Here is a 27,216-nt window from a genome sequence, read left to right as displayed (position 1 = left end):
GAAAACGTGGGCGCCACGAACCCTATCAAATAACTCTGTGATTAGTGGCAAGGGGTATTTATTCTTGATGGTGATATCGTTTAGGCCGCGGTAATCGATACATGGTCTTAACCCCCCGTCCTTCTTCTTCACGAAAAAGAAGCCCACTCCAGCCGGGGAGATAGAGGGGCGAATGAATCCCTTGAGAAGATTGGACTTAATATAGTCCGACATAGCTTGAGTCTCAGGAAGTGACAGAGGATATGTGCGGCCACGGGGCGGCATCTTCCCTGGGATAAAGTCAATGGGGCAGTCCCAAGGCCTATGGGGTAGTAACTGGTCAGCCGCCTGTTCCGAAAACACATCCTTGAACTCTTGATACGCGTCTGGAATAAGCTCTTCATCCGACTTAGAAGAGACACGGAGCGGACAGACAGGAGTGAGACAGTTAGCGTGACAAAAAGAACTCCAAGACAGAATTTGAGAAGACTTCCAATCGATGTGGGGATTATGAATTTTGAGCCAAGGCATTCCGAGGACCAGATCGTGATGCATTTCCGGAATCACCAAGAATTCCAGACATTCTTGATGTAGAGCTCCGACCTGCAGCTTAACTAGCTATGTGCGCCACGTTATGAGACCCTTGGATATTCTTGTACCATTGATAGCCGTCAAAGAAATAGGCCGCTCGATAGGCCGTACCTTTAAATCCAGGCTTTGGACACAGGAAGAAGAAACGAAGTTCCCCGCAGCCCCGGAGTCCAACAGGGCCTCAAAAGACTTGGAGACTGACTTGGTGATTAAAGACACAGGAAGCAAACAATCCAAAGTCGGAGAAGATTTGGTCGTGACCCCCAACTTGACTCCTCCGGAACAAGCTAGGCCTGCCCGTTTTCCGGACAGGATTTGCAGAATTTGATGAAGTGATCTGCGGCTCAGCAGTACAGACAGAGTTTACCCTCACGACGACGCTGTCGTTCTGCCGGAGACAATCGGAACCGGTTAATCTGCATGGGTTTGTCCGGACTTGGTACCACCGCTTGCCTAGAGGGAGGAAGACGGAACCTGGAACGATCCGATCGACTACGTTCACCTCCATGTTCCTGCATCCGAAGATCCACCTTGATGCAGAGAGAGATCAGTTCCTCCAATGAATCCGGGAGATTCCTAGTGACCAACTCATCCTTCAGGCGATCAGAGAGACCGTTCCAGAAAGCAGCTCTCAGGGCGAAATTATTCCAGTGAAGTTCAGAGGCAATGGTCTGAAAATTAACCACGTACTGACCCACGGATCGGGAGCCCTGACGGATGCGGAGCAAGTCAGAAGAGGCCGTGGTCATCCTGCCGGGCTCGTCGAAAATTCTTCGAAAAGACGTGATGAATTCAGTGTAATTGGAAACCAATGGATCAGATCGTTCCCATAGTGGAGACACCCAATCCAATGCAGATCCTTCAAGCAAAGAAATAATATATGCCACCTTGGAGCGGTCTGTGGGAAAATTATGTGCGAGTAGCTCAAAATGAACTTCGCATTGGTTTAAGAAACCTCAAAATTTTTTTGGATTCCCATTATAACGAGAAGGAGTAGAAAGTTGAAGGCGCGGACTGGTACCAGCCGATGGTTGAACATTGCTGGGAGCGGCAACTGGTGCGGCTACGGGAACTGGGGCCGGAATTACAGAAGCTAAGGATGCTTGAATCTGATCCAAACGACCGGACAACTCCTGGAGGTACTGCATCACCTGGCCCTGTGCCGCTTCCTGACTTTGCACTCGGGAAGCCAAATTCTGGATGGCACTTGAGTCCGTGTTCCGATTCCCCGGGTCCATGGTGCCTGAGTATACTATCACTGACCTGGTTTGGGAGTGTTGTGGACTCTGGGTTTCTTCCGGTGACCAGGAAGAGGAACCGCAACTGGGCCGCAACAGAGATGGCCGAATGTAGGTTTTCCTCATGCAGGATTTGGACGGCAGGCAGGAGGCACGTGTGGATGCTGGAGGTCTCCTGAAAGACAAGAACTTGAAAAGGCGCTGATGAATTAGTGAAGAGTACCGTAAGCTCACCGAGAGCGATACTGAGGGACTCTATGGCAATTCGTGAGCGCTGCTGAAGCTCCTGGAGACAGATGATAATGAGCGTGGCTGAAGAACAGGAAGACAGTTAATTGTGACCGCGGCTGGGACGCACGGTGGCAGAAGGCTGTGAATGCTGGAAACTCTGAATACTAGAAGTACCGGACGCTGGAGGCACAGACTGCGCTTGGGAGCACTGGGTGCTTGGACGCACTGGGGTGCTTGGAGGCACTGGGGTGCTTGGAGGCACTGAGGTGCTTGGAGGCACTGAGGTGCTTGGAGGCACTGGGGTACTTGGAGACTCTGGGGTGCTTGGAGACTCTGGGGTCCGTCTGGGAAGGCTGGAAACCACAGGGATACGGGAGCACTGGAGATCACAACTCTTAACAGAATAGATGATACTCAGGCGCCGGAGCTCTGCCCGGCGTCTGAATTTGAACTTCCCGCCAGTGTCTGATTGGTGGGAAGTGTTGATGACGTCACCCGCACCTTCAGTGGACGCAGGGAGTACCCGCGACGTCCACACTCACGATCGCTGGATGGAGCGCCGGGAGCCAGAGACCGCCAGCGAGGACGGCTGCCCGGAGACCCAGCGCGCCCGGAGAGGCAAGTACGGCGGCCGCGGCGGCGGCATGACCAGAAGAAACTGCCATAGAATTGGCTCTTGAACCCAACAGCCCAATATCTCTCGCAGCCTCTTTCATATATAACGCTGCGTCCTTAATGTGACCCAAGGTCAACAAAATACTATCTTTATCTAAGGTGTCAATGTCAGATGACAAGTTATCTGCCCACGCTGCAATTTGCGCTACCCACCATGCCGACGCTACTGCAGGTCTGAGCAGGGCTCCCGTAGTCGCATAAATTGATTTTAAGGTAGTTTCCTGTCTGCGATCCGCAGGATCCTTTAGGGCCGCCGTGTCCGGGGACGGTAGCGCCACCTTTTTGGACAAGCGCGTCAAGGCTTGTCCACCGTGGGCGAGGATTCCCACCGTAACCTGTCCTTTGAGGGGAAAGGATACGCCATAATAATTCTCTTGGGAACCTGCAGTCTCTTGTCTGGAGTTTCCCAAGCCTTTTCCAAATAAAGCGTTCAGCTCCTGAGATGGGGGAAACGTTACCTCAGATTTCTTTTCCTTAAACATGCAGACCCTCGTGTCAGGGACAGAGGAATCCTCTGTGATATGCAAACATCTTTTATTGCAATAATCATAAATTGAATACTCTTGGCCACTCTTGGGTGCAACCTCGCATCATCATAGTCGACACTGGAGTCAGAATCCGTGTCGGTATCAGTGTCTGCTATCTGGGAGAAGGGACGTTTATGGGACCCTGAAGGGTCTTGTGACACAGCCAAAGCCATGGATTGACTCCCTGCGCTGTCCTTGGACTCTGTATTTGTCCAATCTCTTATGTAATAAAGTCACATTAGCATTTAAAAAACATTCCACATGTCCAACCAATCAGGTGTCGGCTGTGCCGACGGAGACACCACCACCATCTGCTCTGCATCCTCCCTACACGAGCCTTCCGCTTCAGACATGTCGACACACACGTATTGACACCCCCACACACACTGGGATATCTGAATATGGGGACAGACCCACAATAAGGCCCTTTGGAGAGATAGAGAGAGAGTATGCCAGCATACACCCAGCGCCATTAATAGATACTGAAACAAAGTCCCAGCCTGTAAAGCGCTATATCTACACAATTTAGCACCAAACAAATGTGCCCCCCCCTCATTTTTGCCCCCTGTTACTTGTTCAGCAGGGGAGAGTCCGAGAGCAGCTTCTCCTGTGGAGAAAATGGCGCTGGTTAGTGCTGGAGGATCAAGCTCCGCCCCCTCGACGGCAGGCTTCGGTCCCGCTCTTTTCCTTTAAACTGGCAGGGGATTTATTATATACTGCCTCTGCAGTATCTATATAACTGTGCCAGACTTATTTGAGGTGAAAATTGCTGCCCAGGGTGCCCCCCCCTGCGCCCTGCACCTGTGCTGTGCCTGTGTGTGTTGTGGGAGCAATGGCGCGGCTCTGGGACGAACAGCAAGGACGACAGCTGTGTTCCGACCCTCTGGAGCTAATGGTGTCCAGTAGCCTAAGAAGCAGAGCCCATCAGTCCAGGAAAGTGGGTCTGCTTCTCTCCCCTCAGTCCCACGAAGCAGGGAGCCTGTTGCCAGCAGTGCTCCCTGAAAATAAAAAACCTAACAAAAGTCTTTTCAGAGAAACTCAGTAGAGCTCCCCTGCAGTGCATCCAGTCTCCACTGGGCACAGGATCTAACTGAGGTCTGGAGGAGGGGCATAGAGGGAGGAGCCAGTTCACACCCATCTAAAGTCTTAGAGTGCCCATGTCTCCGGCGGAGCCCGTCTATACCCCATAGCCATTACGGAGTCCCCAGCATCCTCTAGGATGTAAGAGAAAAAAAGCTGCAACACACAGAGGGAAAGGAGTGCAAATCCTGATAGAGGCCCTCATTCTGAGTTGTTCGCTCGCAAGCTGCTTTTAGCAGCATTGCACACGCTTAGCCGCCGCCTACTGGGAGTGAATCTTAGTTTAGCAAAATTGCGAACAAAAGATTCTCAAAATTGCGATTAGAAATTTCTAAGCAGTTTCTGAGTAGCTCGATACTTACTCTGCCACTGCAATCAGTTCAGTCAGTTTCGTTCCTGGTTTGACGTCACAAACACACCCAGCGTTCGCCCAGACACTCCCCCGTTTCTTCAGACACTCCCGCGTTTTTCCCAGAAACGGCAGCGTTTTTTCACACACACCCATAAAACGGCCAGTTTCCGCCCAGAAACACCCACTCTCTGTCAATCACACTACGATCAGCAGAACGAAGAAATAACCTTGTAATGCCGTGAGTAAAATACCAAACTTCTTAGCAAATTTACTTGGCGCAGTCGCAGTGCGAACATTGCGCAATTAGCGGAAAATCGATGCGATGCGAAGAAAATTACCGAGCGAACAACTCGGAATGAGGGCCAGAATGTACTTTAAATGTTGTAAATTTGAGTGATGGAACCTGTGGTAGAACTGTGTATATGAAAGTTTGGGATAGTAATAATCCCTTTAATACCTTAACCCTTGGACAGGGGCACCTCTAGGATTCGAGTTTAGGCTCAGTGCGCATGACAGTGGCCTGTTAGAAAATCGTCATTAGCACCTAATTACAGACCCTCCAACATTTTACACAGAAAAATCGGTACAAATGCGGAAAAAGGGGCGTGGCCGCGGGTAAAGGGGCGTGGTCACGCCCCTTTTCCTATACTTTCAATGGAAGTTTGAAGAGCCAAAAATCGGTACAGACCATGAAAAAAAGGTACTGTACCTATTAAAAAGGTACAGTTGGAGGGTATGCCTAATTAACTCAATTGTAACGCTTTAAAAGTGATCAGTGACCTTCTTTAGGACGAAGAGAGAGATCGTAGATTTTTACGGGCCATTTCAACATAAAATCTGAAGCAAAAAAGAGAAAACGCAATCATGAGTATAAGTCTGGGTACAGTGTGCCTGAGAGGCCACCCTGGACAAACCTACATATTTCCGCAAAATATCCACAACCTTTGTAATTTTCATTCATAAAATGAGTAAAATAAACTATTAATAGATGAAAATAAAAGGAAAAACAAACCTTCAAAAGTCGGAGGAGTTTGGGCACAGTGTGCCTGAGAGGCCAGGAGGGTCACTACTGCACTCCACGCAGGTGGCGGGAAAACTGCCTAGGGGGGGGGTTTGAACAGCACCTAGAGATAGGAAGGTACTAGGAGGGACAGGCCCCTGCGCCCCCTTGGGGCGGAGAGGGGAGCGAGATCAGCTTTGCGGCACATGGTCAGGCCAGCTGTGCCTGACTGAGGGTTAAGGGTGACAATCTCACAAATATGGGGCAGCACAGATGGTGTAGTTGTTAGAATGTCTGCCTCACAGCACTGAGGTCATGAGTTCAAATCCCAGTCATGGCTCACCTGTGTGGAGTTTGCATGCCCACCCATCACCACCACATTTATGTGGGTTCCCTCCAGATGCTGTGATTTCCTGCCACACTCCAAGAACATAAAGGTTATATTCAATGATATGCTGCACCACGGGTAGAGATTCCCGGACTTTTCTCTTATTGGTATCATAGCTGTATCCAAGGTCACTTATAGTGTCCTGGGCATTTAGGATTAGTATTCTGTAGGAAAAGGACTATTAAGCACAATGCTGCGTAGCACAAGGCATGGCACAGCTTACTCGTATCAGCCCTACCATCCCATCTTTTTCCAGGTTAGCGCGTGAGTCGAACATAGCAAATGCATGCAATGCCAGCACAAATGTCCATTGTACTTTTGTAGCATTAGTGATGCAAATAAGATGTATATTTGGTATGTGGTACACTTATGGGGGACACATGGCACAACTTGGTTGCTAAGTCCAGGGCACGTGCCATGACAGTTGTAAAGTCCAATGCACAACTTGAGGACAGGTGAAAAGTCCAATGCACAACTTGAGGATAGGTGTAAAGTCCATGGCACAACTTGATGATAGGTGTAAAGTCCATGGCACAACTTGAGGACAGGAGTAAAGTCCATGGCATGACTTGAGGACAGGAGTAAAGTCCATGGCACGACTTGAGGTTAGTTGTAAAGTTCAGAGCACAACTTGAAGATAGGTGTATAGCCCACAGAATGACTTAAGGATAGGGGTAAAGTCCATTGCACAACTTGAGGATAGGTGTAAAGTCCATGGCATGACTTCAGGGTAGGTGTAAAGTCCATGGCACAACTTTAGGATAGGTGTATAGTCTATGGCACGACTTGAGGATAGGAGTAAAGTCCATGGCAAGACTTCAGGATAGGTGTAAAGTCCACGGCAAGACTTGAGCATAGGTGTAAAGTCCATAGCATGACTTTAGGATAGGTGTAAAGTCCATGGTACGACTTGAGGATAGGTGTATAGTCCATGGCACGACTTGAGGATAGGTGTATAGTGCATAGTATGACTTGAGGATAAGTTCAGAGACTGATGTAGATGACTGAAATACTCTGCAAAATGCTATATGTGGAATATGTGCGCACTATATAAAAAAATGTAATAAACAAATATTCAAACACATTTACAGTAGGTACGTACAAGTAAAAATAATAATTGTAAGAGCCACATGCACAGAGTAACCCAGCTGTGCACTATATAGTAATTCCAGATTTAGCCTTTGAGAGGATGAGTCACAGGTTTGGCCATTTAGCTGCACAAGCTCACAATAACATCAATTAAGTCATGAGTGGGCTGCCAGCATTGCATAGACAAATCTGCTTGAAGAGAGAATCTTCATCGGCCCTGAGTAATGCAAAAGAATGATATCACTTCTATGCAATCATGCCTACTCACTCTCAGTATCAACTATAATTATTATATTTGATTACAAATCCGTTACCTGTAGAACGTCGCTATCAAATGTTTTTTTTTCTCTCTCTCTCATTCAGCCTCACTTGTCTTGTTACAAATGAAAGCAGATTAAAATAGCACTCTCATTAGTAATGACTGCCAAATGGCAGAGGACGGGTCAATCGTACTCGCCACGTCCTTACAGTATCACAACATTGGTGCTCTGTTTCAGACAGAATATCTAATTAAACATGTTGATTAAAAAAGTTGGCCACAAGTTCGATAACTATTAACGAGGCAATTAAAACAAGGATGGTAATTAGAGACAAAGAAGAGTGATTTGAGAATTTGATCTTTCCCAATTGTATTCTGGGTCAATTACTTACTCCTGGTGCTTATAGCTATAGGAAAAGGACTATGGGGTAAATTTACTAAGATGGGAGTTCTAATTAAGATGGCATGTTGCCCATAGTAACCAATCAGATTCAACTTCTCATTTATCTAGTGCCTTCTAGAAGATATTACTTGGAATCTGACTGGTTGCTATGGGCAACATCCCATCTTAGTAAATTTACCCCTATGAATCAGGTGTCCCGGCTGTCGAGCACAATGTACATTAACATTGATTATGTTTGGGATGACATTTCAGATTCACAGTTACATAGAAGAATATACATTGTTTTGTTTAGCACACGGTATTCCAAAGTCCTTGTAGACTTTATACAAAGCGTTTATAGAAAAGTTTCAATAGTTGGTATATAGTACATGCCACACCACCACAGAGGGATGCAGCACTTTTTTATCAAGAGATCCCAACAGATGGGGAAGAATAACTTGTGGATGGATTGGGGAGTATATATATTAAGGTGGGTGTGCAGGGTCTGAGATAAGGAGATATCTTGTCAAGTGATATTGATTTTGCTAAGGTAGGTGGCAGAGTCATAGACTGTGAGGGAGGAAGGAGGATGTGGTGCAATAGGGAATAAGATTATGTGGGAGGTAGGGCATGGAGATGAACTGGCATGTAGTAGTATTGCATTTCGCACATAGGGAAGATGCCTAGGGGTAACATAGTAATATAGTAATTGAGGTTGAATAGAGGCAAAATGCCCATCGTGTTCAACCTATATTCTGTTTTAAGTTGAGTTGATTATAATGTACCTGCTGAAGTAATGTTTTATGACTAGTTAACAACTATAAATCATGTTACACCCGGATTATCAACGTCAATATTTTTAATGTTATAACCTTGGATACCATTTTTCAATCAGAAATTTATCCAATCCTTTTTTAAATGCATTTACAGAGTCTGCCATTACTACCTTCCCTGGCAGGGAATTCCAAATCCTTATTGCCCTAACAGTGAAGAACCCTTTCCTCCGTTGTGTACGGAATTTTCTCTCCTCCAGCCTCAGCGAGTGCCCACGTGTCCTAAACAGAGTTCTTTTAATAAATAATTCCTCTGATAACTCTTTGTAGTACCCCTTTACATATTTGAAGACATTAATAATGTCTCCTCTTAGACGCCTCTTTTCCAGTGTATACATATTCAACCTAGTAAGCCTTTCCTCGTGATCCAGTCCCTCTAGCCCTTTAATCAATTTAGTAGCTCGCCTTTGAACCCTTTCCAGTTCACCGATATCTTTTTTATACAGTGGTGCCCAAAACTGAACACAATATTCCAGGTGTGGACGTACCAATGATTTGTACAATGGCAGAATTACATCCTCGTCCCTTGTCTCAATTACCCTTTTTATGCACGCTAGCGCCTTACTTACCTTCTTTACTGCACTTTGACATTGTATACGGTTATTAAACCTATTATCAATAAGTACCCCCAAATCTTTTTCCAATACTGTTACCCCTAGACTTTCCCCATTTAATAAGAAGGATGCAAGTTTGTTTTTAGTCCTGAAATGCATAACCTTGCATTTTTCTATATTGAACCTCATTCTTCATTTAGACGCCCAGATTTCAAGTTTAGATAAATCATTCTGCAGAGACTCCACATCTATTTCCGAATTAATTAACCTACACAGTTTAGTATCATCTGCAAAGATTGACACTGTGCTTTCCAGGCCTATTCCTAGGTCATTGATAGATATGTTGAACAGTAGTGGGCCGAGGGGGTCATTCCGACCCGATTGCACGCTGTGCTTCTTCGCAGATGTGCAATCGGGTCGGAACTGCGCATGCGTGGCAGCCACATTGCGCAGGCGCGTTGTTGCCGGGCGACAGCCGTTGCCAGGCAGCTATGCCGCTAGCGAACAAAGTGGTCGCAGCGGCGACCGCAAGTAGATTAACAGGAGGAGGGCGGATTCGGGCGGCAACTCACCGTTTTCGGGGAGTGGTGAGTCCAACACAGGCGTGTCCAAGCGTTTGGAGGGCGGATGTCTGATGTCAATTCCGGGACCTGTATCGCTGGATCGTACGCACAGGGTAAGTAAGTCTGACCCTGGTCTTCTTTGACAGGAAACGTTTTTTTGCATAGCAGGGCTGCACAAGAGTTCGCAGCCCTGCTATGCAGAAATCCACTCCTCCATAGGCGGCGTCTAGTTGATTGCACGGGCAGCAAAACATTGCTACGTGCGATCAACTCGGAATGACCCCCCGAGTACGGATCCTTGTGGTATTCCGCTGACTACTGGTGTCCAGCTTGAGGACTTCACGTTGACCACTACTCGCTGTACCCTGTTATCCAGCCCGTTACTTATCCATGTACAAATAGTTTTTCCTAGGTGCTACTTGCTGGGTGGAGGCACAGCAGGCTCCCCCTGCATGAGTACCTTACTAGGCTGCGGCCCTGATGAGACCAGGTGATTCTTACTTATTTGTCATTATGACTTGTTTTGTTTATTTTGTAACAGGCGTGGGGAGGGGGGGGGAGAGCGATGGGCAGCAAACTGTTGAGCAAGAGATTGGTAGGGGGTGGGGTTGAGGCTGTCCAGACACACAAGGATCGGCCTCAAAATAAAGGTGGCAGTGACGTGATGGGGAAGACCCCTACATCCGTTCCTGGTATGTTATCATTATGTCCACATTCAGAATGTCAACATGTTCGAAATGTTGACAGTGAAAATGTTGACAGTCACAATGTAAACACTACATGTCACTGTTAGGTCTATGTTTAGGGTTAGATTAGGGGTTTGGCTGCAGTTAGGGTTAGATTAGGGGTTTGGCTGCAGTTAGGGTTAGATTAAGGGTTAGGCTGCAGTGTTTGGCTGCAGTTAGGGTTAGGCTTCAGGTTACGGTTTGGAGGCAGTTAGGGTTAGATTAAGGGTTAGGCTACAGTTAGGGTTTGGTTGCACTTAGGGCTAGGTTTATGGTTAGGCTGCAATTAGGTTTAGAATTAGGCTACAGTTAGGGTTAGTTTTAAGATTAGGCTGCTGTTGGAGTTAGGGTTAGGCTGTGGTTCGGGTTAGGCTGCAGTTAGATTAGGCTGCGGTTGGGGTTAGGGTTGGACTGTAGGATGATGATTACTGTCATTCACAATGTCGATATTCTGAAATTACAAACCACACCCGCTGAACTAGTGTGACTCTGTACCTGCGGCATGCATATTCTTTCTCTTTCTTGCCTTCCATTACCAAGTCTAGAGCACAAAACATCATCTTAAATGCACATCATAAAACCTTGTTGCCTAATCCACACTCAACCCAGGAACACTCCAATCCACTCAACTGCTTTCTTCAGACCGAGCAAACTCTTGCACCCCCACCAGATACCGCCAAGATCTTAGTTGATGACACTGCGGGACTCCCCTCTAAGAGATCCTGGAGCTCCCAAGGGCAACTGCAGGGGCCGTGGTATCGTCATTCGCGTCAACATGGCTCAGAGTGCAAAATGCAGCAATTTGTGTTATTTACAGCGAGAGGCATGATGAGTCATTTCACAGCTATCACTGCCCTGCACTCCTGCTATACTGCAGGAGTGGATGGGATCAATCTGCAGACACTGTCACTGTGACCCAGTGCTCCACATGCTTTCCTCTGAAAGTGAACTGCACATCCACACTGCTCCAGGCGGGACCATTGTGTCGATGTCATTAACCCCAGCTCCACCCTACATTAGGTGGCGGATCACAAGAGTCCCTAGCACTGGGTAAGGAATCACTAGGCTGGAGGACGAGTAGATCCCAAGCACTAAGGATGATATATTATTATTTTAGTAACTTATTGAACAGCATTATTTTTATATCAGCTGAGACTTCTTACTGCGTCTACTGTAGCTTCTCATTGCTGAACACTGCCAGTGTCTAACGCATTGCTTATCCAGGAATATTAATGGGTTGTTTAGAGTTAGGGTTAAGCAGCACACATACATTGTATATAGATCGTCAATATATAATAATACAGACATATGTGGTGTATAAATAGTATCTGGAAATTGTCTTTCATTTTGTTTTGTATATAAATCACGTCACTGACGCTGGGACACGACAGAGGATACCCCGGTAACATTAACGACCAGCTTAATCCTGATATTGGATACCTACAAAAGGACCAGCCGTGATGAGCTCAGGAATGATGTTCTATGACTTTAAATTGGCTAACACATATGTTACTATATAATCCCAATTGTACAATACTGCTGTACTGTGCATGGACCTCTGTGCATTGGACCTTAGCAAAACTTGCAATCCTTTTGCTCGCAAGCTGGGGGCCGCCCATCGCAGGGCAATGCCGCCAAGCATGCTGTCAGCACTGGTTTGGTCTTGTGATCTCTGTCAGTGAGCGTCTCAATACCATACCTCCCAACTGTCCCCTTTTTTCCCTGTCCCATTTTTCGTACACTGTCCTGCTGTCCCTCCCGCATGCCGCAGTCTATTCACAGGGATTGAGGGACAGGGGACAAGGCCAGCAGCTCCCAGAGCACTGGTTATGCACACACAGTGATGAAACAGGGGGGCGTGGATCGTGATTGAAGCATTTCTCGTAAGACCATGCCCCCTCAATCTGAGGTCACACCCCCTCAACCCGAGGCCACGTCCCTTTTTGATTGGGCCGAGGAGTTCTCACTCTGCTATTCAGTTTGTTGGGAGGTATGTAACACAAATCCCAGCAGCTGCGACATCTGCATATTTTCACCCAGCCCCTGATTCCTGAATCACAGATGCAACGGCTTTTGTGTACCTCTCTGAATCAGGCCCACTGTGTGCACCGGTATGCGTGTTGTCTTCTATACCCATGCATGTACAGTTCCCTCTTTATCCGTGTAAGTGACGTGTGTGCTTGGTGGGGGAAATTTGGAGCCTGAGTCCAGTTTTCTGGTAACAATACATAACAATGGAGAGTTAGGAGGATATTGTACGTTATCCAGTTTTAAGTTCAGTGTTTATGCAGGGTGTGTGTTTTTCTTGTGTAGATTATCTACAAAGCTATTGAGCGGAGATTGATTAAAAGGTTTCCTATCTACAAGTCTGCAGGGCCGGCATGAGTGGCGTATGTCAGCCGCCTTCTGCTGTGTCTATCCGCCTGCAGTGGATCACACTAGCTGCCATATGCTGACCTTTACATAAGCAACATTTCTTTACACTATGGAATAGCAACAGAGGAAAACAAGTGTTTGATGACAGCCATAGGAGACGTGTTTGTTTATCACATTACACATCCGAGTATCAATCAGTCGCCTGCCTTTGATATGCGCTGTGCTGCCATGTGTTGATTTAGTACAACAGCGACCGTCATTTGACAGAACATGTCCAAATTTCCAGCACACAGCGGCCACATTTCACAGTCCAGTGTTCAGACAGAACATCTGAATGACACACGAAGCTATTAGTGCAAATGACCATTGGTGATTTTTACTTATGGTCTGCATGCCCCCCTCCCGGTAAAATCTGCCACCCAGCTCACTGTCACTGAAACCAGATGCAGTCCTACCTGCCAGTCACAGACACACAAGGCAGTCCCATTGGGAGGTGTTTCCTCCCTCCGGGACTGCCAGACCGGGCTGCGATTAGCAGAGAGCTGGCTTCCTGTGGGAAGCCACTCTCTGGCTCGTCAGCCCTTGCCAGCTTCTGCAACCTATGCACTCCATAGAAGCCTGGATTTTGCGCATGCGCAGTACCGTTGCCACTACTGCACATGTGACAAGTTCCGGTTTCTGTGGTATCTGTGAATTACATAGTATAGGTGTCGGGACCCAGGCGACGGCGGGGACCATTCAACGGAGACAAGAAAATGGCTTGCGGCAGCCCTCCTCCTCCACCCAGGTAGAAGCCGCAGCTGCAAATGACTAATGACCACGATTGCAGGACTTTTTCCGGAGCTGCACTCACTCTGTGGAATGCCCTTTCTTGCACAATAAGACTTTCCTCTAGTCTCTAAACCTTCAAGTGTTCTTTGAAATCTCACCTCTTCAGGAAATTTATCAGATTCCAAAACCGCCTACCAGGGGCGTCTTAAAAGAAGAGGGGGCCTGTGTGTAGACTCCAGGTGGGCCCCCTCTTCTCCACGGCGCCGTAGGCTCTGGCATTGTGCCAGAGTCTACTGCGCATGCGCAGCTCTCCGGAAACATGGCGCCCACCATGTTCCGGAGACAAAAATCGTACTGCGCATGCAATGTGTGCGGTGTGGGTCCCCCCTGAACCCAGGGGCCCGTGTGCACTCCACACATTGCACCCATTATAGAAACGCCTATGCCGCCACGTAACCCCCATAATCTTTCCTATTACATCCCCTCTATACAGGCCACACATAACGTCAAATATTTTCTTTTTCGTCACTTTCACATCCCGCTGACCCCAGGCAAACCATTCCTGTAGACCATATCATACTGCCCACCAAGATCCTCTGCAATTTGGCTGGACCATTACACAATAGGTAACACCTATCATTGTGTATCAATGCCTATTTCCCAACAGCTTTTCAAGCAGGGCCCTCTTACCTATTTGTCTGTTATTATAACCCAGTCTTTTTTTTTTTACTATTCTGTTGGGATCCGGTCTGAAGATCGACAGTGTCTAGGTCGACAATGTTTAGTTCGACCACTATAGGTCGACAGTCACTAGGTCGACATGGATGGAAGGTCGACAGGGTTTCTAGGTCGACATGTGCTAGGTCGACAGGTCTAAAGGTCGACATGAGTTTTTCACATTTTTTCTTTTTTTGCATTTTTTCATACTTAACGATCCACGTGGACTACGATTGGAACGCTAAAGTGTGCCGAGCGAAGCGGTAGCGGAGCGAAGGCACCATGCCCGAAGCATGGCGAGCGAAGCGGTGCACTAATTTGGGATCCCGGTCACTCTACGAAGAAAACGACAAAAAAAAAAAAAAAATCCTCATGTCGACCTTTAGACCTGTCGACCTAGCACATGTCGACCTAGAAACCCTGTCGACCTTCCATCCATGTCGACCTAGTGACTGTCAACCTATAGTGGTCGACCTAAACATTGTCGACCTAGACACTGTCGATTTGATGAACCACACCCATTTTGTTCCCAAACTGTAACTCATAATGGAATAAGCTGGTGCTATATAAGTAACTGTTAAAAAATAATAATGACCACTCATACAGACATCAGTCCAAGCCAAATTTTTATTGGCGGCCTCAGTTGCTTTCCATCTACACACAGCATATGTTGTGGTCAATTTGGTTTATACAGGCCAAACTGGCTGCATGGAAACTGTGTGACAGAAGATAGACTTACCATCCTGGCATCCCACAGTGACAGGGTCTTGTCTGCGGAGCTTGTAAGCACAATGTTGGAATACGGCAGGAACTCAATACTATTGACAGAATCCACATGGCCTCTCATGGTGTCCCTGCACCTTTCGCTGATAAGAGAAACAGTGACAATCGGTTAGTCTTCGACCATCTCCCTGAGCCAAGAAGTGTGGAATAACTTTCCAAAAATAACTTTTCTTGAAAATCCACAAATTCAAGCAGTACATTAATATTTGAAAAGATTGAATAAAACAACAAATACTGAATGCTGGATATAGCCTGTCGTTAAGAATCAGTAATTTAGTTTTCTTTCCCAAAAATAATTATTCCGAATATTTATCGGAAAATGTAGTGCAGTATTTCCATACTTGTCTTCATGTATTCAGTGGGGGGAAAAAAACCAAGAAGAACATTTGAAAGAGCAAGAAAATGAAAGCCGGAAAAAACACAGGGAGTTAATATGTTTAGTTTGCATGTCAATATATCAGGTAATTACTATTCTACTGCAAGGCATACGACAGATTCCGACCAGTTAGGTTGTCCTCTCTCAGGGCTGCTTATTACTCAATCTCTGCAGAAACTTAGATATTGCTGCTTTAAATAACACGTCCCAGATGAATTTCCTGCAGAGCCACGAGATGTAATTATAACTCGCACCCTTGTATGTCAACAGGGAAAGCGGGAAGACTATAGAGGAGCCCGGAGCACACTGTGCATACAGCACCAGCTTATGGTAATTGCCAAAAAGGATAGACAAGTGTGCTGCAGGAAGACTTTGGTGAGATTAATTAGCTGCCACAACGGGAACAGCCTGGTCAAGATACTATGCAATGTGAAAATGGTTTAATATGATGGACTCTGACAGGTACAGTAGTGTGACAACGAGACAACACAGGAAAATTCATACAGTGAGTGTAAATATTAGAGATGAGCGCCGGAAATTTTTCGGGTTTTGTGTTTTGGTTTTGGGTTCGGTTCCGCGGCCGTGTTTTGGGTTCGACCGCGTTTTGGCAAAACCTCACCGAATTTTTTTTGTCGGATTCGGGTGTGTTTTGGATTCGGGTGTTTTTTTCAAAAAACCCTAAAAAACAGCTTAAATCATAGAATTTGGGGGTCATTTTGATCCCAAAGTATTATTAACCTCAAAAAACATAATTTACACTCATTTTCAGCCTATTCTGAACACATCACACCTCACAATATTATTTTTAGTCCTAAAATTTGCACCGAGGTCGCTGTGTGAGTAAGATAAGCGACCCTAGTGGCCGACACAAACACCGGGCCCATCTAGGAGTGGCACTGCAGTGTCACGCAGGATGGCCCTTCCAAAAAACCCTCCCCAAACAGCACATGACGCAAAGAAAAAAAGAGGCGCAATGAGGTAGCTGACTGTGTGAGTAAGATTAGCGACCCTAGTGGCCGACACAAACACCGGGCACATCTAGGAGTGGCACTGCAGTGTCACGCAGGATGTCCCTTCCAAAAAACCCTCCCCAAACAGCACATGACGCAAAGAAAAAAAGAGGCGCAATGAGGTAGCTGACTGTGTGAGTAAGATTAGCGACCCTAGTGGCCGACACAAACACCGGGCCCATCTAGGAGTGGCACTGCAGTGTCACGCAGGATGTCCCTTCCAAAAAACCCTCCCCAATCAGCACATGATGCAAAGAAAAAGAAAAGAAAAAAGAGGTGCAAGATGGAATTATCCTTGGGCCCTCCCACCCACCCTTATGTTGTATAAACAAAACAGGACATGCACACTTTAACCAACCCATCATTTCAGTGACAGGGTCTGCCACACGACTGTGACTGATATGACGGGTTGGTTTGGACCCCCCCCAAAAAAGAAGCAATTAATCTCTCCTTGCACAAACTGGCTCTACAGAGGCAAGATGTCCACCTCATCTTCACCCTCCGATATATCACCGTGTACATCCCCCTCCTCACAGATTATCAATTCGTCCCCACTGGAATCCACCATCTCAGCTCCCTGTGTACTTTGTGGAGGCAATTGCTGCTGGTCAATGTCTCCGCGGAGGAATTGATTATAATTCATTTTAATGAACATCATCTTCTCCACATTTTCTGGATGTAACCTCGTACGCCGATTGCTGACAAGGTGAGCGGCGGCACTAAACACTCTTTCGGAGTACACACTTGTGGGAGGGCAACTTAGGTAGAATAAAGCCAGTTTGTGCACATTCTGTTTGTGCCGTGAACTACCGCACTGTACACTGGTTGATAAAGAGATAGTAGTATACTCGTAACAACTAGTATGACACTATGACGACGGTATAAAGAATGAAAAAAAAACCACGGTTAGGTGGTATATATTATAATAATAATACAATTCTGGTCGGACGGACTGCCTGCCGTGTGCCGACACAGAGGTAGCCACAGCCGTGAACTACCGCACTGTACACTGGTTGATAAAGAGATAGTAGTATACTCGTAACAATTAGGATGACACTATGACGGTATAAAGAATGAAAAAAAAACCACGGTTAGGTGGTAGGTATATAATAATAAATAATACAATTCTGGTCGGACGGACTGCCTGCCGTGTGCCGACACAGAGGTAGCCACAGCCGTGAACTACCACACTGTACACTGGTTGATAAAGAGATAGTAGTATACTCGTAACAATTAGGATGACACTATGACGGTATAAAGAATGAAAAAAAAAACCACGGTTAGGTGGTAGGTATATAATAATAAATAATACAATTCTGGTCAGACGGACTGCCTGCCGTGTGCCGACACAGAGGTAGCCACAGCCGTGAACTACCGCACTGTACACTGGTTGATAAAGAGATAGTAGTATACTCGTAACAATTAGGATGACACTATGACGGTATAAAGAATGAAAAAAAAACCACGGTTAGGTGGTAGGTATATAATAATAAATAATACAATTCTGGTCGGACGGACTGCCTGCCGTGTGCCGACACAGAGGTAGCCACAGCCGTGAACTACCGCACTGTACACTGGTTGATAAAGAGATAGTAGTATACTCGTAACAATTAGGATGACACTATGACGGTATAAAGAATGAAAAAAAAAACCACGGTTAGGTGGTAGGTATATAATAATAAATAATACAATTCTGGTCGGACGGACTGCCTGCCGTGTGCCGACACAGAGGTAGCCACAGCCGTGAACTACCGCACTGTACACTGGTTGATAAAGAGATAGTAGTATACTCGTAACAATTAGGATGACACTATGACGGTATAAAGAATGAAAAAAAAAACCACGGTTAGGTGGTAGGTATATAATAATAAATAATACAATTCTGGTCGGACGGACTGCCTGCCGTGTGCCGACACAGAGGTAGCCACAGCCGTGAACTACCGCACTGTACACTGGTTGATAAAGAGATAGTAGTATACTCGTAACAATTAGGATGACACTATGACGGTATAAAGAATGAAAAAAAAACCACGGTTAGGTGGTAGGTATATAATAATAAATAATACAATTCTGGTCGGACGGACTGCCTGCCGTGTGCCGACACAGAGGTAGCCACAGCCGTGAACTACCGCACTGTACACTGGTTGATAAAGAGATAGTAGTATACTCGTAACAATTAGGATGACACTATGACGGTATAAAGAATGAAAAAAAAAACCACGGTTAGGTGGTAGGTATATAATAATAAATAATACAATTCTGGTCGGACGGACTGCCTGCCGTGTGCCGACACAGAGGTAGCCACAGCCGTGAACTACCGCACTGTACACTGGTTGATAAAGAGATAGTAGTATACTCGTAACAATTAGGATGACACTATGACGGTATAAAGAATGAAAAAAAAACCACGGTTAGGTGGTAGGTATATAATAATAAATAATACAATTCTGGTCGGACGGACTGCCTGCCGTGTGCCGACACAGAGGTAGCCACAGCCGTGAACTACCGCACTGTACTGTGTCTGCTGCTAATATAGACTGGTTGATATTTAAAGAGATATTAGTAGTATACAACAATACTATACTGGTGGTCAGGCACTGGTCACCACTCCTGCAGCAAAAGTGTGCACTGTTAATTAATATAATTGTACTCCTGGCTCCTGCTAACAACCTGCAGTGCTCCCCAGTCTCCCCCACAATTAATTATAAGCTTTTAATTTATACATTGATGACTGTGCAGCACACTGGGCTGAGCTGAGTGCACACAGACTGAGTCACACTGTGTGACTGACTGTGCTGTGTATCGTTTTTTTTTTCAGGCAGAGAACGGATATAGCAGAGAGAAGTGAACGGATATATTATATTAAATAAAAGTTAACTAGCAACTGCACTGGTCACTGACTGTGGTAAACTAACTCTGTCTGCGACTCTGCACAATCTCTCTCTCTCTATCTAATCTATCTCTATTCTAATGGAGAGGACGCCAGACACGTCCTCTCCCTATCAATCTCAATGCACGAGTGAAAATGGCGGCGACGCGCGGCTCCTTATATAGAATCCGAGTCTCGCGATAGAATCCGAGCCTCGCGAGAATCCGACAGCGTCATGATGACGTTCGGGCGCGCTCGGGTTAACCGAGCAAGGCGGGAAGATCCGAGTCGCTCGGACCCGTGAAAAAAAACATGAAGTTCGGGCGGGTTCGGATTCCGAGGAACCGAACCCGCTCATCTCTAGTAAATATACATTTAGCTCAGTAAATCATATTACAGTATGTTGCTTATTATAAGGCACATTTGAATGAAGCCAATCATCTTGTTTCATAGATAGATAGATAGATAGATAGATAGATAGATAGATAGATAGATAGAGGGCCATCTTAAGCTTTAGGCACACTGGGCAGATGCCCAGGGCCCCACAATTCTAGGGGCTTTTTGAGCAGGGGTGGGCCGGGCCAGAGGGTATCTGACTTCTGGGCTGGTGCATCTGGAAAGTCTTGGAAAGCAGGTAGAGAATGCTGTCAGGTTGCTCTGATTGTGAATCACACCCAATCAGAGTGGTCAGACAGCATTCTCTAATTGCCTGCCACGAACCCAATGGCTGTCACCTTGCTGAATGATGGATGGCTGGAACTATCCACCAATTGGAGTGCTGCTTCTCTACTTGCCACTAGCCCACAGCCAGACAGCAAATGTAGCTTGCCGATTAGTGGATGGTTGGAACTAGGGAGGCCAATTCCGGGAACGGCAGGATCCCAGGATTTAGGCCAAAAAACGGCCGGGCTCCAATCCCGGGGATTGCGGGATTTACTTGCCCCACTGATTTTTAATCCCAGGCAGCATTGAGTGTCCTCAGGAAGCTCAATCACTGGCCGGCTCCCTCCTTCCGGCTCCCCCTGCCTCCAGCAGTGCGTACTGTACGGCGTAAAATGATGTCAGAGGTCACGCTGCACAGTCTGACACCCGAGCCGGCCAGACCGCACCTAGCCGCCCGCAAACCCTCCAACTCACGATGGTGAGTCTGACGCCAGCTGCCAGGACCACACCTCACCGCCCGCAGCTCGCGAGCCAAGCTCCCACCCACAATAGTATTTGTGTGGGCTGGGCGGGTCTTCAACCCAATCCCGGGTATCCCGTGAATCCTGGGATTGACCTTTTATCAATCCTGATACCCGGGATTGAAAAAAAGGGCCAGGATTGGCCTCCCTAGTTGGAACTGATAGGTGGATATGCTGTAAAGATGGCCCTGGTAGATAGACAGATAGATAGACAGATAGACAGATAGATAGATAGATAGATAGATAGATAGATAGATAGATAGATAGATATGGGTAAATAATTTAAATATGGGTAAAGAATTTAAATGTGAACAGCTTGATATCTTTACATCGCATGCTAAAATTATTTTTAGATTTCATTAAATTCTTTTTGCATCATCATTTTTTCTGTATATACAATAATTAATAAGAATATTTTGACAATTATTTAGTATATAAGCCAGCATTTTGCATGTAAATAATATGCAGGAGGCATAACTAGACACATTTGCAAATAAATGTCACCCACCGCGTCAAGGTGACACTACTAAGGGTGGTCCTAACTGTAAACTATAAGCATTCTTATATTAGGTCACACAATCATGTGTTTTAAATTGAGAGCTAATTTACCAGCATGTACCCAAAAATCCTCCAATATAATCCGCAACCGAAGGAGATGCTGATTCTTGTAGTGCCATATTGGATGATTTTGGGGTACATCCTGTGAATTTAGCTCTCAATTTAAAAACAGATGAATGTATGATCCAAAATCGTTGCCATTTTAGGTGCCTCTGCTCGTGTTTTCTCTCCCTGCTTCCAAGTTTATCGCTAGCTGCTTTCGGTCGCAGCGCGGCGATTAGTTGAAAATGCGGCACTTCTGCGCATGCGTACGGGCCGCAGTACGCATGTGCGAAGTACTTTCACACAAAACTATGCAGTTTTACACAAGGGCGAGCGACGCTTTTCTGTCGCTGTGTTGATCGGTGAATGATTGACAGGAAAGGGGTGTTTCTGGGTGGTAACTGACCGTTTTCCGGGAGTGTGCTAAAAAACGCAGGTGTGACAGGTGAAAACGCAGGTGTGCCTGGGGAAACGGAGGAGTGGCTGGCCGAACGCAGGGCGTGTTTGTGACGTCAAAGCAGGAACTAAACTGACTGAACTTATTGCAAGGTAGGAGTAGGTTTTGAGCTGCTCAGAAACTGCATGAACATTTTTACGAGCAGTTCTGCTAACCTTTCGTTCGCACTTCTGCTAAGCTAAGATACACTCCCAGAGGGCGGCGGCCTAGCGTTTGCACCGCTGCTAAAAGCAGCTAGCGAGCGATCAACTCGGAATGAGGGCCTATATGCCATCCTTTTTCTCCATTCCTCCTATCATGCTTCCTTTAAAAGGAAAAAAAAAGGATCAGTAACACTATCACCAAGAAAAAGTTGCAGGTCAACTTATTTGACATCTATAGGAATTTGCACATACTGTAAGAAATTAACTGCAGTCCACTTTGAAAGCCTCAATCCTTGTAAAGATACAGAGTTTACGTGTGTTTTACCGCCTTGACAAGGGACGTACCACTGAGTGAGTAGACACAGACTTGAACTTACTGATCCCAGCCACTTGGCCACCCTCTACTTAGCAAGGATCAGTCAGTCTCCTTCATGAGGTACAGTAAGCTGAATCCACAAGGTCCAGGGGGTGCTCACAATGGAGCGATTTGGTTACAGCAGAAATTCAAAGCCCCCATGCTATGCTATGTGATAGTCCCTCAGTGTCTTGCAAATACCCAGTTATCTCACCCAGCAAGAATTTGGTATCTTCTTCACTGGACTTGGCAGAAGCCGCACAATGCCAAATACAGTATCTTCCAGTATAATCCCAACAACCCTCACAGCCTTTACTTATATTCCCCTTTTTTAAGCTGTCACCCCCAGGAGTGTAAATGTCCTTCATTCTTGAGTTCATTGGTTGGGTCAAAATATTGTCCTTAAAAATAACCGGAATTGTCCATCAACATTCCTCCTCTCCCCTGTCAGATATGGTGCCCACCAGTCTAGTGACGTCATCTCGGAGAACAATACTTGACTCGTTATTCAAACGATGGCTTGAAAAGTATATCAGAGGATTACAAAGGCGGGGGCTTTTGAAGAGGGTAACTATACAAACATGACATCTCCTGTTCTGAGTCCATTCCAGTCTTGATAATCCATTGGCACCAGAGAGATTATCTGTTCAGTGTAGTCTAATACAATATAAGTGGATATGTTCAGGGGATTGTCACAATAATACTACTACATAGAAGAGACAGCCTATTCTATGCCACCCAGAACTTTTAACAAGTGTCACTAAGTGAAAGGAAGTTTGATCTTTATTTGTTACTAATGGTACTGAAATCACTTATAATAAGCAATTAGAGTATTAAAAATACACGTTCACAGACTACCTTATTAATATATCTATACATGCTATTACTTTTCACTTGTTTCGGCAATACCTATTGACATGATGATACCCCTAGTCCACTTTACAAGGGCTTCGCCTATAGTAGCCAACATTCCCATAGAGTGCTATATTCTCACCTGTGCACGGATGCCCTCAGGACTTAATTCTCAGCTGTAGGAGCTTATTACCTGTGGGTAGAGGTGTCGGAATGGGAGGGGGGGGAGGGCAAGGGGGGCAGCTCACCCTCCCAAATAAGAGAGGCAGCGGCTGATGTACAGGAGCAGCGATGCGCAGTCAGTTGAAAGACCGCACATCACAACCTCCGTGCAGTGCAGGGACCAAGCGACACTCCCCCATCCCCGACTCCCAGCAGAGTAGTGCCGCAATTCACGGTTATTTAGGGGGCGTGGCCTAATGCAGAGGAGTGCCCGCCTCCATAGGATACCTGTGTGGCTGTGCTGTCAAATCAGAAAGTGTCTCTCCCTCTCCCTAACACTCTCCTCTTGCTCCTCTGTCTCCCTAATACTTTCTGTCTTCTTGCTCCTCTCTCTCCCTAACACTCTCTGTCCTCATGCTCCTATCTTTCCCTGACACTCTCTCTCTACCTAACCCTCTCCCTCTCGCACTCTCCCTGACACGTCTCTCTCTCTCTGTCCCTCTTTCTATCCATGACACTCTCCCGACCGTGGTGCCGCCTCCATTTCATCCCCGTAGTTCCACCTCCTCCTCTCGGTGGCTCTAACTTGCCCCCCCAACCTATAAATGTTCTGACGCCCCTACCTGTGGGTAATAATAGTAATCCAAGTGGACAGAACATGGATGGATGAAGAACAGGTTGTAAGGTAAGCGGCACTGAAGTCAAAAGCAATGTCCAGTGCACAGACTGAGGTCAAGACAGGCAGCAGTGAAAACCAAGTCCAGTAAAAAAGATGGAGACAGGGCACGTAGTATTGAGTCCAATAATCAGGCCAAGGTCAAGGCAAGTAAGCACTCAAATGATAACATAAAGTCCAATGCACAGTCCAGGGCACAAAAGGAAGTACTGTATACACTTATTAACGCATGTCCAGCAAACTGTCGCTGCACTGGTACTGTATACAAGAGCACCAGCTTAATAAAGCCTGAAGAACCAATAGGATGATGTCTGAAGAACCTGCATCCCGATCAGGTGACCCATCTACAGAACGTGCCTACTAAACTAATCAATGGCATAAGGTGTAACAAGGAGATAAGCAGCACTGGTCGTAGTCACTTAGCAGCTGTCAGCGAAAGCCGGAGGAGTGGACTGAAAGATGATAGCAACCTCCAATGGTGCCCATTGCATATGATAACATCACTGCTGCACTTTTTGCTCTTTAGTGTTTATAATAAGATTTAGGTCCATTTTTGCACATAGCGCACAATGTTATCCCAGCATTTCTCATCAGAAGATTCACACTCTCCAGACATCATCGCCTGGGCCCACAACGTCACAGGCTTACACTTCAGAACATGCACATTCTCGGAGAGATAGGTATATGTCATTTCACAACACAACATTTACACCACGTCTGCACTTTAACAGCTATTGAACAAGCGGTAACTATAGACAGCGTTGGGATAGATTGCTTTGCAGTACAGCAAATGTAATCAGCCCTTGAGACAACAGAAGAAACAAATAACAGATATTCCAAAGTGTACAGTAGAGGCAGGAAAGGTGGTCTTACAAAACAGAACTCACATCACCCAGCGATTTTAGAATGGAACTCAAATCGACTTTAGTAAATTGGGTATTTGGAATAGAAACACTGTAGTGGATTTTGTGGGGATGTTGGTTCTATTCTGGTTGTAGATATGCCCTTTAGAATCTAGTAATCTTGACAATGGTCCTACAGAGGGTTGCTATGAGGTTGTTTCCTAAAATCAGAATGGGGCCTGAACCTATGTAATTTATCTTGCGTTAAATCACTCTGTGCAAGCCCGGAAAGCAGGCCCATGCATTTCTGCCTATTCAGATTGGAGCAACCTGCCATGTACTCCACCTGGAGTGGAGGACTGGGGTAAGGAAGGAGTGTTATGACATACCAGAAAAGGGATGTTTATGCAAATTTGGCTTATGCGGACCTTCAGAAACACACATACTGTATATACCTGTTAGGAGGCGTATGTAATACAGCAGGTGCATATATATTCTGCTGATGGTGACTTGTAAACCAGGCACCTTTATTGCCCAAGCATTGGCGGACGCATCTGAGAATGTGCATAAATACTGTATGCTATTTTTCCCTTTTTTTTTTTAAATATACAGCCTATGTGTATAATAATCGAATACAATTGAGAAAAATGTGTTCATTTTATTTTATTTTTTTCACAATGACTCAAGTCGATAATACTAGATAATAGAAGAACAATTCAGCACTGCAACATTTTACAGACAAAATTGCTATCACTATGCTTCTTAAAACTGTGTTTAAAACATAGAAGGATAATTTTGATGATAGTATACCATTACAGTTCTCGTATCTGCCTACATACGATACAGAGAAATTATACCAACATACTGTACACTTAGCAAGTATCTGTGAAAAGTGGGGAATGGGAAGCAAACTCTGTAAATGTAACTTGGATTTCTGAAATAAATGAAATATTTCTCAAAAATGATGTAAAGTGCTGTCCGGCGATGAGCGATCCGGGCCCTCGTGGTGACTAATCTCGCCCAACCTTATCTATCGCTTTATATATAATATCTGCACAGCAAAAAGCAGGTGACATTTATGTAATATCTGGGACTTACATTGTACGTGGAGATTTATCAAAATGTCTATACAGTACACTGTGTATACTCTGGTCACTTACTAATCCAGGTGGAAAGCAAAAAGAATGTGTTTCCGCACTGGATTAAATGATAAATTATGACAGAGTTTATTATTATTATATATTCATCAAAACCAACATTCAGTTAATTCTACTCACTATATTGTTTGGTTTCAAAAAGTTGTTGGTGGTGCACCAAGAGGATTTCAGTCGTATCCTACTGGTATTACTTTAGAAACAGAAAAGAGAGAAAGACCCTTGTCTGGCGCACTCATTAAGAAAAAATATTGTTTATAAGATATTGGTTATATATTAAAATATAACCTTTATTAATTTTTGTTTAAAAAAAATAAATAAATAAAATATAATAGTCCCCTTAGGATATCTTCGGAGTGAGAATGTCCAAATTCATATATCTATCCTATATATTACATGAAAAAAGTTTGTATATATTTTTTATAGGCTATATGCCTTATATGCAGCAGTAAAAATACTAAAGTCCTAAATTGGACTGTGTGTTTATCAAAATGTCTATATAGTACACGGTATATACTCTGGTCACTTACTAATCCAACAGTGCTATATTCCTCTGCGTAATTACTAATTACCAATAGTAGAACGATGCCTAACATATGAACATATCAGACATGTGGTAATAGTAATAATGCAATAGCATCTGAATCTGAAGATGGATAAATACTATTTGTAATTTCTCATTATAATTGTTTATAGGAAAATGCATAATAATTATATTTTTGGTGGAATAATCCTAGTTTATATAACAGTGTGCTCCTGAATCTGCTTGAAGTCTTGTACTCATTACAGTGCATTTGCCTTTGTCCTATAATTCTATTATTTCCTCCCAAAGCCCTCCTGTTAGTCTTATTCATGCGTGATAATACTATATGCTTACAATACGAAGTCCGTGGGTGCCGTATGGGCAGTGTCGGACTGAGGCATGAAGGGTCCACCAGGGGAATGGAGTGCTTAGGGGTGTGGCTAGTCCCCAGAGGAGGTGTGGCTAGTCACCACATTGGTTTACTTATCCATTAGAGTGCATGGTCTAGGCCCCTTGATAAATATATATATATATATATATATATATATATATATATTGTAAATACACCTAGTGCATGCATTAATACCAGAAATGCACTGTAGACAATACACCATAGTCCTGTGCAGTATAATGTAACATATGTATAATTAGTGCACAGTCTGGAACCTGATCCCTAGAGGAGGAAGGCCCAGCGGGGGTTTCCCCTGTGCCCCTGTGGGCCATTCCAAACCTGTGTATGGCTTACCAATAGAGGACTGCAGAGATAGTGTTGTAGGTGGGCAGAGTATACATGTTAGCAAGAAAGAACCAACAATATTACATACAGTATAGCAATATTACATACAGCAGCAACAGGGAGACAGTTACAGCAAGCACAGATTATATAAAGCTATGTCTAAA

At 45.3% G+C, this 27,216-nt stretch overlaps 1 protein-coding gene across 4 annotated transcripts in view; it reads right to left on the bottom strand.

The window, feature by feature from the left end:
* SPAG16 (sperm associated antigen 16) overlaps positions 1 to 27,216 on the bottom strand; it is a 1,801,610-nt gene that overhangs the window by 588,115 nt on the left and 1,186,279 nt on the right. For all 4 annotated transcript variants that reach the window (XM_063933150.1, XM_063933149.1, XM_063933151.1 and 1 more), the window contains one exon: positions 15,070 to 15,196. In XM_063933150.1, coding sequence (XP_063789220.1) covers positions 15,070 to 15,196 — 127 coding nt within the window. The remainder of the gene's footprint in view (positions 1 to 15,069; positions 15,197 to 27,216) is intronic.

The sequence above is a fragment of the Pseudophryne corroboree genome, chromosome 7 (genome assembly GCF_028390025.1).
Source record: "Pseudophryne corroboree isolate aPseCor3 chromosome 7, aPseCor3.hap2, whole genome shotgun sequence".
NCBI classification, from domain to species: domain Eukaryota; kingdom Metazoa; phylum Chordata; class Amphibia; order Anura; family Myobatrachidae; genus Pseudophryne; species Pseudophryne corroboree.
The sequence above is the reverse complement of the archived record's forward strand: the minus strand, read 5'-3'. Positions and strand labels throughout refer to the sequence as shown.